General features: G+C 42.8%; 2 protein-coding genes across 2 annotated transcripts; one reads left to right on the forward strand and one right to left on the reverse strand.

The window, feature by feature from the left end:
* Positions 1-97: 97 nt before the first annotated feature.
* On the reverse strand, positions 98-3422 carry MRPL18 (mitochondrial ribosomal protein L18). Its single transcript, XM_080390587.1, has 4 exons — positions 2722-3422; positions 1819-1975; positions 562-796; positions 98-300 (listed from the first exon to the last, which is right to left on the reverse strand). The coding sequence occupies exons 1-4, from the start codon at positions 2783-2785 to the stop codon at positions 229-231; spliced, it is 528 nt and encodes a 175-aa protein (XP_080246713.1). The 5' UTR covers positions 2786-3422; the 3' UTR covers positions 98-228.
* A 219-nt stretch (positions 3423-3641) lies between these two features.
* TCP1 (t-complex 1) lies at positions 3642-12997 on the forward strand. Its single transcript, XM_080390554.1, has 12 exons — positions 3642-3812; positions 5338-5423; positions 6199-6327; positions 6911-7008; positions 7342-7452; positions 8052-8233; positions 9318-9444; positions 9781-9956; positions 10685-10808; positions 11807-11999; positions 12307-12470; positions 12702-12997. Exons 1-12 carry the CDS (start codon positions 3740-3742, stop codon positions 12913-12915), a joined length of 1677 nt encoding a protein of 558 aa, XP_080246680.1. The 5' UTR covers positions 3642-3739; the 3' UTR covers positions 12916-12997.
* The last annotated feature ends 33 nt before the right edge of the window (positions 12998-13030 follow it).

Genomic DNA, 13030 nt, shown 5'->3' on the forward strand with positions numbered 1-13030 from the left:
TAAATTCTGTTAACCTGTCCGGCTGAACTATGGCAACAGTTTATTCTAGCCTTAAAGGTGTCGATAATTTTAGGATCAAGAATATGACATAGTCCCGTCCATTTAAAAATATTTTATTGTAAGACGTCACATTCCAACTTTTTCCAGCTCTGAACCTTCACTGTGCTGCTACGTGCACCTAAAGAAGTGATCGTTGTTCCATGGAAGGTTTTCCCAACAGTCTCCATTTTACCGATAGATTCTTTGTGGCTCACGCAGAACGACACCACCCTCCTCCATAGCTTTTTCAAATTCCTGAATCTTGTTTAAAAGATAGAGACACAAATAAATACAAAGAAAAAGCAATTGGCACCAGAATACCAACAGGGACATGTTACATGGAAGGGCAGAGGTTAACAGTCTCACTGAAGCATAATTCCAGGAACCGCAGCTTGTCAAATCTACCCTTTTGAGCGTTGCAAGAAGGGATTGTCAAGCCACGTAAGCAAATTAATGGTGAAGTAAAATTAATGCTTAAAAAGGAACAAAGAACCAAGTAAGTGTAAGCAGATGGGTACTTGCCGAGTCACAGCGACGCTCCCAGGGGATAACAGCTTTGAAGTTCACAAAGTTGATTCCTGCTTCCAAACACCGCTGCGCCATTACGCGGCCAAGGTTTTTGCATGCTGCTACTCCCTTAGGACTATATAGGTGTCTCTTTATGGCCCACTCTCGGGTAGAGGCAGATACCACAATATCCCCATTGGAGCGCTCAACAAAGGCTTCTACGTAATGCTGTGTCCGCTCAAGCCGTAATCTGGGTGCAGGGAAGAAATAACATGGGATTGTGATGTCTTTTCCAGAAGCAAAGAGAGAACACACACAAATGCTAAAAGGCATAAGTGATCCACTTTATGAAATTGAATGTACTAGAACTATTAATGTAATAATGAATTCTTAATATTGCTTTTATTACCTAGCATTTTGCTTATTGGGACATAAAATAGGACTCATTATTAGTTCAGTAGAGCAAAATTCCAAGAGCAACTTTTCACTTGTTACTCAGGCGCACAGTCCTACACCAACTCACGCCAGCACTCACTCCAAACCAAGCACTGCGTGGTTTACACCTGCACGGCGTGCTGCAGTGATCTATTACCCAGATCAAGGAAACTGCTCCAGCATAAATGTAATTTCAAGTTTGCTACGCAGTCTCTTACAGGCTTGTGCTTACATGGCAAATTAACTTGTCAGGATCGGCAAGTGATCAAGCAGGACTTCTTAAGCCGTAACACACAACTAAAGTATTGGGAGCAACTATTTCTTACTGTACTGAGACAATATCAGATTTCCAAGTACGAACACACTGGACGTACTTCTCACCTCAAAATAAATTATTTTGAATGCTGAAGTTAAGAACTACTTAATGCAATCAGCATTAAAAAAAGAAGAAACAAACTGCCCAACACAAAACCCACATACACACCCACCCACCCACCCAACAGATGATTACAATGCCTCAAATAAAACAACAATGCATGGTCAGCACAGGACTAGGAGAATCCCAAGTCAAATGGCAGTTGCTTAAGCCATGTTACTGCTACCTTAACAGGAGATGGAAAGATCTTCACCACATATGCTAACTTTAACATGATGCTAGCCTACTGTTCTCTGAACACAAAAGATGCTTAGAATAAGAACAACTAAGGGGGCAACTGATTCAGCAACCCAAAAAGCCTATTTTGTAGTATTTCCACCTGGTGGTTTTTCTGGGGTTTCGTTTTGTTTTGTTTGTTTTCTTTTGGAGTCTTCATTTCTGCTGGTGACCTTCTGACTCACCTATGCCAGAATTCACGCTTTGGCCATGTCGTCTTCCAGCCACGCTCCTTCCTAGCCAGGGCCAACTGCTCCAAGTTCCGAGGATTCCTGTTAGTAAAGTCTGGGGCAACAACCTCATTTTCGCTTGTGTCCGCTTCGGTCTCAATTTTGAGACTGGCTGTAGTTGACACAAAACAAAAACTTTGGGGGAAAGCAGGAAAAAAGATCCCACAGACTTAAAAAAAAATAAAAAGTAGTGCACACAGTAGAATGAATACGACATAGAATGATACAGCTTGTAAAACCCAGCAGGGCAAAATCAGCGCTTTTTTTAAACATTAAATAGATGGAATAACAGAACTACAAGGTGAACTCTAAACTAAAAAGTACATAAAGTTTTAACACTGGTTCAAAACTCATGCATAAAATATAAATTCAGACCTGACTACAAAGTTTCTAGGATTATGACTTCACAGAATATTAAAAGTTCAGCACACAAAGAACCAATAACAGCACTACCAAACAAGAAGGTAAAAATCCTTGGCCCTGTCAGGCTAATCGTCACTAATTAACCTAACAAACACGAATTTGCAGGTAGGTTTGCAAACTCACTCTGCTATACAACGTCTCGGTCCAGAGAAGCACCGGGAGCCTCTCCCCAAACCGGCGGGCAGGGCTTCTCCTCGCCAGGCCGCCCGCCCCGGCCGGAGACCCTCCAGCAGCGACCCCGTCCCACGGCAGCCCGAACACCCATTACAAGGGGCAGCCCAGCACAAGCCGGGACTTGCGCACGGCGACGCAGCCCCATCGAGACATCCAGCCTCCGGATCACCCCGGGAACGGCCCTCCGCCGCCAGCACGGGGGACTCGGAGCCCTGTTGCCGGCACAGGCCGGCATGGTGAGCCGCAGGGGGCTGACCTTACCCGCTCCACGTGCCTGGAGCCTGCTGGCCACCAGCAGTAGGCAGGTGCGGCTGCTCAGCGCCATGGGGAGCCGGCGTCCGCCACGGCCTCGAGCGACAGTCGCCTATCTTCCACTCAGGCGCACCCGGGCGCCGCCATTTTGGCGAAGCCGGCACTGTCCCCGGAAGCAGACACTCGCGACTTCCGGCCTCAGTTGATGATGTCACGCAGAAGCGCCGACCACCGTCGCGCTAGGTGCGGCCTACGGGAACGTGTCCCTGTGTCATGTCTGACGGAATAAAGCAGGAAACGTTTTTCCCTGACTCGGAGATCGTATTTTAATTTTTCCCTTTGAAAAAAGGGCGCGAGGAGATACCGGCCCTGGAACGGGCCTAAGGACGAGGGAGGGTGGCCCAGGACCCGGACTTACGCGGGGCAAGGCGTGGAGGTGTGCTCCCAGCGCCTGCCAAACGCGCAGGGCAGACACCAGAGCGGCTACAAAAAAAAACTGCCCACCGTTATTAAAAGTAAACCTGCTGCTGCTTTTGCGCTGCAGGCTGCAGAGCTACTGCTACCGCATCACGCACAAGCGGCGCCGGGGCCCGTGCGATGTCGCCTACCCCATAGCAGCGGCCGCTGAGCTCCGCTTCAGGGTTAACCTGAGCTTTTACAACCCTTGCCCGCTTTGCGGGGAGCCGGCGCGCCGAGCCCCGCCGAGGTGAGGCCCCGGCGCCGGCCGCGCCCCGAAGAGGAGCGCGCGCAAGCGCGCCTTGCCTTCTAGAACCTGCTGGAAGCGTCCCTGCCCCGCACTCGGCGTGTCGCCATTGTTCGGCCGCGCGCACCAATCGCGGCTTGAGGCTGGGCCGTACCGCGCCCTCGGATTGGGCGGGCAGGGCGTGATCCCGCCCCTCGCACCCGCGGGGCGGTTCCACTCCCCCACCCGCCGGGGGGTACCCAGCATTCCTTGCGGCGCCGTGACCATTCTGCGGATCCGCGCTGTGCCTCGGTTCTCCTTTTGGCGCCGCGGCCCGGTGGGAAGATGGCGGCGATGGAGGGGCCCCTGGCAGTCTTCGGCGAGCGGACCAGCGGCGACACGATCCGCACGCAAAACGGTAACGGCCGCGCACTGCCGGTAGGGGCTTGATCAGCGGTGGGGGGAGGGGCAGGAAGGAGGTAACATGGCGCGGCTGTTACTGCTGCCATGTGCTTACATGCCTCAGGCCTCTCCTGGGCAGGGCCTCGCCCTGCCGTCAGCTTCCCTCAGCCCTGGGCCGTTAGGAGCCGTTGAGACGGCCGCTGCCGCCGGAGGGAGGGCGGGTGGCACTGCTCCCTCTCCGCAGTTTCCGCGAGGAGACGGGAGGCTCGCGCAGTCCCGCGCCGCTCCCCGGTGTGAAGCGGTCCCGCGTCCCTCACAGTTTCTTGGTAGAAGTGTACGCCGGGGGGGGGGGCGGCTGCTGACTGCATGCCGGCTCGCCTCCCTCCCGAGCTCGTAAGGCGTGAGCCGGCAAGGCCTGCAGACTGGCCGAGGAACCGCGGTGGGGAAGGGGCGGCTGGGGAAGCTTACAGCTACACAGCACGGGGAAATAAACTGCTGCTGAAAGTGGAGACCGTCCTCAAAATGAATGTTTTTTATTGTAGTTTTCAAAGACATTCCACATTTCTCAGGATTTTATCCCGAATCAAAGGGGAAGGCTGCAAATTCCGAGACTGTTCTCAGTTTCAGAGTAGACAAAGGGGAAGCTGAAGTCTTGCTTCCTGATGGTCCTGAGAGTCATGTATGTGTGATGATACTCTAGGCAGAACACTTAGAATGAGAATTACTTTAATCTACACCTGAGATTCTGCTTGGTAATGGCACCTTTGATACAACTGTTGTTTCTTTCAGAGAGCTGCTGTTTACTTCTCCAAAGCAAAGGAAATGGTTATATTGTTTGAAATTCAGTGTGAAGGTGTGAGTTGTAAATATTCCCATTATACTACCACTTTTTCAATTTCCAGATTAAGTGGCTATGCTTGTGGGATAAATAAAAACTTGCCATGGTCTGAAGGAAAAGGTTGACTGTATCTTTTCCCTATATGAAATTGGCAGAACATCCTTCGGACAAACCGCTGTGTTAGAGGTTTCATGTTATTTTAGTAGTGACTAAAAGGTCACTTTTGACTTTCTTGACTTAGAGAATAAGCGTTTTGTTTCAGTCGCAGATCTGATCAAGACAAAAAGATGTGTTACAGATTGGTATGTGGTGATACCATTGGTTTTTATCTGCCTGGAACTGAGGAGTAAATGAGTGAAATTTCATGGCACGACTTGGCTGCTGCCACAAGAAACAGTGCTTGTAACTGTTGCTGAGCTACTATTATTGCTGTTCTGACCACTGTAGTGTCCTCCATCGTACCATGCCAGCAGAAAATGAATCTTGTTGGTTGGTTTTGCCAGATTAGTTTGCTGAACCAGCTTGGAGGGAGACATGTGAGGTTTGGCACAGATAGTATTTTTTAGTAGCAGCAAGCCATTACTAGTTTAGCTAGGCTGAAACCTAATCTTGATTAGGTCACTATCTCAAATTTCTGAAATGCAGATTCTTGGCACATTTTCTTGTAAACCTAAAAACTTAAATTTTTCTTTCATTTATTCAGTTACTGCAGCATCTGCTATTGCCAATATTGTGAAGAGTTCTCTTGGGCCAGTTGGTCTGGACAAGATGTTGGTGGATGATATCGGGGTAAGTAAGCTTTCTTCAAGAACTGTCAGGAAGACTTACATTATTGTGTAAAAGTGCTTCCACTTAGTGTGTTGCATAGGTCCATTGTGCCACGTTGCTGGTTTTTTCCAGGGTTCTGAGAGGGGGTAGGAGGAGAACTCTGGTAAAATTGAGCATCAGGTAGTGTGTGCTACATCGTTTAAGTTTAGTCTAGTACTGTAGTTCACATGGTACAGTTGTCTCCTCACTACACGTAAGTTCTTGTCACCACTTAGAAGTGTTGGTCAAATCCAGTTATCCCCACAATATCACCATTAAAGTTAGGCCTTGTCATGGTGTTGACTGGTAAATATTGGTCTTCACATTAGGAGAAATAAAAAAAAAAAAAAAGATTTCAAATAATCCTGTAACAATTTTAAAGCGGTATTTCATATTTTGGAGTATTTCAAGCAAATTAAGGAACTTTGCCATTGTACAAGCTGCTGTAATAAAATACTGTATTAGAGGGTAGTCATTGCACTCCTACTAATACAGTATGTGCAACATCTTAGATGAGTTTCTGTAACATAAAAGCTTTCCAGGTAAAAAGAAAGTGCAGATTTTGCACTGATAACATTTCTGTTGTTAGACTGGGACGCCTGGTTAAAAAGAGATAGTAAACATTTTGGTATAAACAGTTACTTTATGGCCATTTGCAAAGAGTAATTAACTTTCATTTATTTGAATGTTACGAAACCCAAGAGTTAAAACATAATGGAAGTATAATTCATATTAACATTTGATTTCTGAAAATTAGGACGTGACCATTACTAATGATGGTGCAACCATTCTGAAACTACTGGAAGTGGAGCATCCTGCTGCCAAAGTTCTTTGTGAGCTGGCAGACCTGCAAGACAAAGAAGTTGGTGATGGGACAACCTCAGTGGTACGTAGAAAGTTTTGCAGGTGGATGTAGCAGAAGTCAGTTTTTCATTATCACAGTGCGCGTTTTGATTTATCTGTTACGAATCTTGATGCGGTGTCGATCAGTTATACAGAATGAAAAACAAAACCACTGAAGCTGACTGAATGTAGGCAGTTTTTTTAAGTAGGTTACCGAATCCATGTTTGTGTTTCTTGAGAGATGCTAGTTTCCATAGACAGCTGGTGCTTTGGAATGGTATTTGCTTACAGCGGTTTCATTATTTTTTCCTTTCTCGAGGGTTGAGGATAGACTCTGAATTAAGGTTCTTAATTTTTAACTACCGTAAGAAATTAAAGTGTGAGGACTAGTAAGGACGCTGAGTGTTGAAAACTTGCCTGACACTTCTGGCACTGTGGGGCAGGGGCTAGGGGGTAGAATCAGGTAGCTTTTACCTGGTGTCAGAAACTATTTGTAATTCTAGATTGCAGGTACTTGTTTCCACTGAGTAGGCATTGGAGAACCATGAATCTGCTTTCCACTTAATGACAATAGGTAGGGGGGTTGTGTATGGAATACTTGTGTTTAGTGTTTGTATTTCAAACAGGTAATTATTGCTGCAGAACTTCTGAAAAATGCAGATGAGCTAGTGAAACAGAAAATTCATCCTACCTCCATTATTGGTGGATACCGACTTGCTTGCAAGTAAGAAACTAATATAGTTGAAGTACATTTCATTTTCTGAGGTACAATAACTGCATGCCTTTTGTTGATTTCTGTATTTGTGACTACATTAATACAGACTTCTTGGTGCAAATTGGGTATGGTTTTATTTTGGGAGAGTCAGGGTTTTTGGTTGGTTTGCTTTTTTTTTTTTTTAAATAATGTTGTATTTCTATAATCACATAAAAATGACACATTCCTGTCTGAGAAGATTAATTGATTTCATCCCTGGTTCTTTGAGGTAACATTTAGAGGGGCTGAAAAATGTAGGAGTTTTGTGAGGGTGGAAATCTTTACCAATATTTGTCTTTACAGGGAAGCAGTTCGCTACATCAATGAAAATCTTATTATTAACACAGATGAATTGGGCAGGGAGTGCCTAATTAATGCTGCTAAAACATCCATGTCCTCTAAAATTATAGGAATGTATCCTTTAAGTTGATCAGGCTAGTTAAGTGCGAGTGATTGATTGGAGAGCTTGAGTAGCTAGGCTAGTTATCTTTGCAGAAGTTTTTATGAATGGGATATAGTATTGGGGCTGTTTTTATACAGGTGTGTGAAAAACGTTTCACAGATGTTATTATCTGGCACGGGGAAACATAATGCGTTAGTGAGACTAGATAAGGAATTGTGTGAATGGAAGAATGTTACAGAAATGAAGTACTACCTGGGGACTGAAACTAGAGGAAAGGTTACATTTTAGTCCATAGTCACAGGAAAACCTGAATTTTCAGCTTTTGGAATGCACGCTGACCATAGGATAGGTATTTTTGTTAAGGGACAAAAGGCGAGTAAAATGCAGGTATCACACTATACTGTCCTAATTTTCATACCAGTGTTCAGCTTTAAGAATTACTCGTCCTTTTAATGAAATGGGGAAGAAAGGTAGCACTTCCATGCCTTCCTAGAGTTCATTTTTGGAAACAGTTTTTGACTCTTAGTTTGGGTACTGTCACTGACTTTTTTTTCATAAGCATAATACTAGTTCTCTTCTTCAGTTTTAACCTTAACAAACAACATTTTAGAGATGGTGATTTCTTTGCTAATATGGTGGTGGATGCTGCACTGGCAGTTAAATACACAGACCAGAAGGGTCAAGCTCGGTATCCAATCAACTCGGTTAATGTTTTGAAGGCACATGGCCGCAGCCAAAAAGAGAGCATACTTGTGAACGGTTACGCTCTGAACTGCGTGGTGGGCTCACAGGGTAAGAGCATATGCTGTTCCACAAAGTTTTTGTGTGGTCTCAGTCCTTAGTCTTTCTGCATGTATATTCTTGTTATCCCAAAATCTGGGTTCTTCACCTGGTGTGCAAGAGCAACACACACACACAGTCGAGATACTTATTTACTACATGTCTACGCAGAGATGGGTGCTAGGTGGTAAATCCACAAAGCTAACACAGCTCTTTACACATGGTAAAACATTTTATATACTTTGAGCAATTGTTCTTTTCACTGTGCATGTTCTGTGAGGAGGGGGCTTTCTTTGCTCAAGGGTGGATCTTTCTGTGTGCTAAGTAGGATAGTTTATTCATAGTTCAAATAATTTTCGGTTCAGTCTCAGTAACCATTTGGTTCTCCTTGAGTTTATCTTGTTATTTCTTAACTTGAGGTGTTTATGGTGTCTGTTCCTTCTCCCAAGGCCATGTCTTGTTAACTATTTGCAAGGATTAAGTAACATCCTCTGTTCTACAAATTCTTTCTTGCTTTCCGTTACAGCCATTTACATATTTCTTTTTTTAAAGTGAGTAATTGTTCTATCATTAGTTGCAAATCATGTGGGTTTTCAATTCCAGAACAATTAAAACAAGAACATAAAAAACCCTTACTGCTTCCCCAGTGGTTTCTAGGTTAGGATCTGCCAGCCAGCAGTGATCCACAGAGCATGGGCAAGTTACTGTAGTTTCCCTAGCTCATTATCAGCATGGTAACAGTTTCGGGAGGAATGTAAGCACCTTGTTTGTGCAGAGCCATTGTTGCGCTTGTAGGGAACTGTTACATTTAGTGGAGCTGTGTTGTGATTAGGTAGCCTGTAAGATGCAAGACTGATGGGTCATTCGTATTTTGGGGATGTGGTCTGTAAAAAAGCTCACAGAGGTTACAGGAGAGATTAAAAAAATTCTCTCTTTGAAAGTTTTTTTTAGCATTTTTCTGTACTAGGGCAGAACTGGAGAAGCAAACTGAATAGAAATCTGAAACATGAATGTAACATTAGTTTAAATCTCTAATGCTAACTCAATGTTCTTTTTATTTTACAAAATCTTTTTTCTTGTTTTCTCTTGCTTTCAGGTATGACCAAGAGAATAGTTAATGCAAAGATTGCATGCCTTGACTTCAGCCTGCAGAAAGCAAAAATGAAGCTTGGTGTTCAGGTTGTTATCTCAGACCCTGAGAAGCTGGACCAGATAAGGCAGAGGTGTGTGGAACCTTGAGTAACTGAGACAGTGGGGTTTCAGAGGCTTGTTTTGGTCTCTTCAGTTGAGGTGGCTCGATGTAATTTTGCCTGAGCGCAAGAGGTAAAGATGTTTTAAATGTTAATATTTCTCAACAATACCAAATATTAATGGTAAAAGTCTTCACTTCTGGAAGCAGAACTAGTATTAAGTCAGTTTTTGAGAAATCAGAGTATGTTTGTGCAGTGGTCCCTTCTTGCAGAGCTCTGCATTAAGATTTCAGGAAATGGGTTGACAGAATGTGATTACAGGGTTTAAAATACATTTTTATGTATTTTTACTTGACTTTATCCTCACAGAGAGTCAGATATTACCAAAGAAAGGATCCAGAAAATTTTGGCCACTGGTGCCAATGTTATTCTTACCACTGGAGGTATTGATGACATGTGCCTAAAATACTTTGTTGATGCTGGTGCCATGGCAGTACGAAGAGTTGTAAAAAAGGACCTCAAGCGGATTGCCAAGGCATCTGGAGGTGTGTATATAGAAAAAGCAATATCTGTCTCCTCCTTTCTTCCCCCCTCCCCCTTGTTAGGGTATTGATAACTACTTCTCAAAATACAGTTTCTTAACATGCAAGCCATGCAAAGAGAGGATGACTAGAGCTGAGTCACTTTTAGGTTTTAACTTTACTGTTGCTTTTACGTGCCTTCTGTCAAAGCAGATGACTACCATTAGAGTTGACTGCTGAAGATTTAGCAGGGGGAAATGCTGTCTTGCACTGGGAAAACTGTCCTCTCCTGGAACAGAATCTGTATTTGAAGTCTTTATTAAACACACATTCATAAGCTTCTGTTTGGACAGCTGTGTTAAGTACTTTGTATAGAAAGCTCAAGACAAACGAAGAACTTCTAAATCGTTAAATATATGTTGAGAAAAGTTCTGGTACTATACAGATTTCATCTGTCAATTCTTAAATTTGCAAGAAAGCACTTCCATAATGGTAACGCACAGGAGCTTGTACTAGCTGTGGAAAAGTAAGTGTTGTAAAAGTTGAGCAGAAAGAACAGTATTGATTATAAACAGCAGAATACTGAATTGATACCTGAGAATTAGAAATGGTGTTGAATTTAAGAAAATTCTGCTTACACTGCTTTTATTTCTGTTTTCAATTTCTGTCTTTCTTTCTGTATGCCTGTTCTGGGAAGTCTGCGAAGGATGTGCTGGACTTTGAAGTTAATTTCACTTTTTTGTTTGTTAAAGCAACCATATGTTCAACCCTTGCAAACCTTGAAGGTGAGGAGAGTTTTGAGGCATTAATGCTGGGACAGGCAGAAGAGGTGATTCAAGAGAGAATCTGTGATGATGAGCTGATTCTAATCAAGAAGTAAGAATCCTTTTATTTTAAGTACTCGGTTTTGTGAACGCTTTCTACCAAGTTTGAGAAAAAATCCCTTTTATTTAGTTTCATGCTGTCTCAGTGGTATGAGTAGTTATATGCATGGGAAAGGGTATACAAGTCCACTGCAAATTAAAAGTGAAAGTATTAGTATTTAATCTTTTCTGCTGGGGCTGGAGAGCTGTTCCATCAGCCATAATGTATGATTACTAGATAGACTTAAAATTCTGTTTATAACAGATTTTTCTAAACTGGCTTCCCTTTACAGACAGTAACAGGAAATTGGTACCATCTTAGTTAATGTCATCTGAAAAAGGAGCTACAAAGCCAGATCTGACATTTATATAGGAAGACAGGGTTTACTTGTGTTGGTTTCATTGACTCAGTCATCTGCTTGGTAGTGTGAAATGGACCATGTTGTTAAAAAAGAATTTTGGTTTTGTGGGGTTTGTTTATTTGTTTTAATGGGTAAGAAGAGCAACGATTACTAACTGTCTATGCACATGGTATTTTCCCTTGAGGTTTTTAGTATGCCACTGCTGTCTAGTACCTGAAGATTTGAGTATGAATTTAACAGGAACGTACCTTGAATATTGTTTTCCACTGCTACAGTATCCCATCTCAGTTTTTAACTTGCTGTAGTCTTGTTTGTGTGTGAATGACATACTCCGACCATGGCACTTACATCCCTGCTTATACTGTAACATTGGCAGTTGTTAATTGCTCACTTGATGGCTATGTAGAAGAGAACTTTCTTAATATCTAATTACATTTTCCCCTTATTTGATGGGAAAACATGTTGTTGGTCATTTTTTCAGCTAGCTTTCTCTAAGTCTTAAGACTCAAACTAGGATCTTGCATATTAGAAACAAAAATGTTTTACTAAGTTACAGTGTGTATGTATAAACATTGAAGAAAAAATCGTAGGAAGAAGAGTTTTATTTTCTGTTCAACACAGCTGACATCCCATTCCTTTTATTCCCTAGTACAAAGGCTCGTACTTCAGCATCAATTATCTTACGAGGAGCTAATGACTTTATGTGTGATGAAATGGAACGATCTATACATGATGCTCTTTGTGTTGTTAAAAGAGTATTGGAATCCAAGTCTGTTGTCCCAGGTGGTGGTGCTGTAGAGGCAGCACTTTCCATATATCTCGAAAATTATGCAACCAGCATGGTAAGTCTTACATGAAGAAGTAACAATGCGTACGTGTTAAGACAAGGATAATGTGTATTTTCAAGTATTTATTTTCTTCTACTAGAATTTGGTTCTACAGTTCATGAAAACCTCATCATCATATAGAATGTAAGATACTTCTTTAAAATGGGGGATATGAGTTACTCTTTCTTTGATAATTAGATTCTTTGACATAAAACCAGATTTTGTATGTGAAAACCCCTGCCTGCTATTGACACTCTTGGTCATGGCTGTATTTTTTCCTTTTACTGCAGCAGTTAGTTGAAAAACATTTTCTTCTTTCTAGGGATCACGTGAACAGCTTGCAATAGCAGAATTTGCAAGATCCCTCTTAATAATTCCAAATACGTTGGCAGTAAATGCTGCTCAAGATGCGACAGATCTTGTTGCAAAGCTGAGAGCATTCCACAACGAGGCTCAAGTTAACCCGGATCGCAAAAATCTGAAATGGCAAGTATCTGTCTGGAGGAAGGCTATCAAAAGTGGGTTGGTGACTTAGATGGAAAATTGTTCTGCCAGTTTACTGAACAATGATTTGCACGTAAAAAGTAAAAAACACGCTTTTCTCCCTCTGCCCTTCAGTCCTATGTATGTGTCCCTGGCACCTAGTAGTAGTAAAGCCACATACTCCCAGCTGTACTTCTGCTTTTTCTACCTCTCCATCTGACTGTTGTTTTGCAGGATTGGTCTTGACTTGATCAACGGAAAACCTCGTGATAACAAGCAAGCCGGTGTCTTTGAACCAACCATGGTCAAAACTAAGAGCCTGAAGTTTGCAACAGAAGCTGCAATTACTATTCTTCGGATTGACGATCTCATTAAACTGCACCCTGAAACTAAAGAAGAGAGAGGGTGCTATGAGGATGCAGTTCACTCTGGCGCACTTGAAGAATAACTTAGGGTTTATTTATGTTTGTCTAACTTCTCACTCTTGTAACTAAAATGTTAATAAAAGAAGTGGTTGAATGCTGCTGCTATTTTCTTGTGAACAAACTGATTTTTGAAGGTGA

The sequence above is a fragment of the Falco punctatus genome, assembly GCF_963210335.1.
Source record: "Falco punctatus genome assembly, chromosome: 5".
Classification (NCBI taxonomy): domain Eukaryota; kingdom Metazoa; phylum Chordata; class Aves; order Falconiformes; family Falconidae; genus Falco; species Falco punctatus.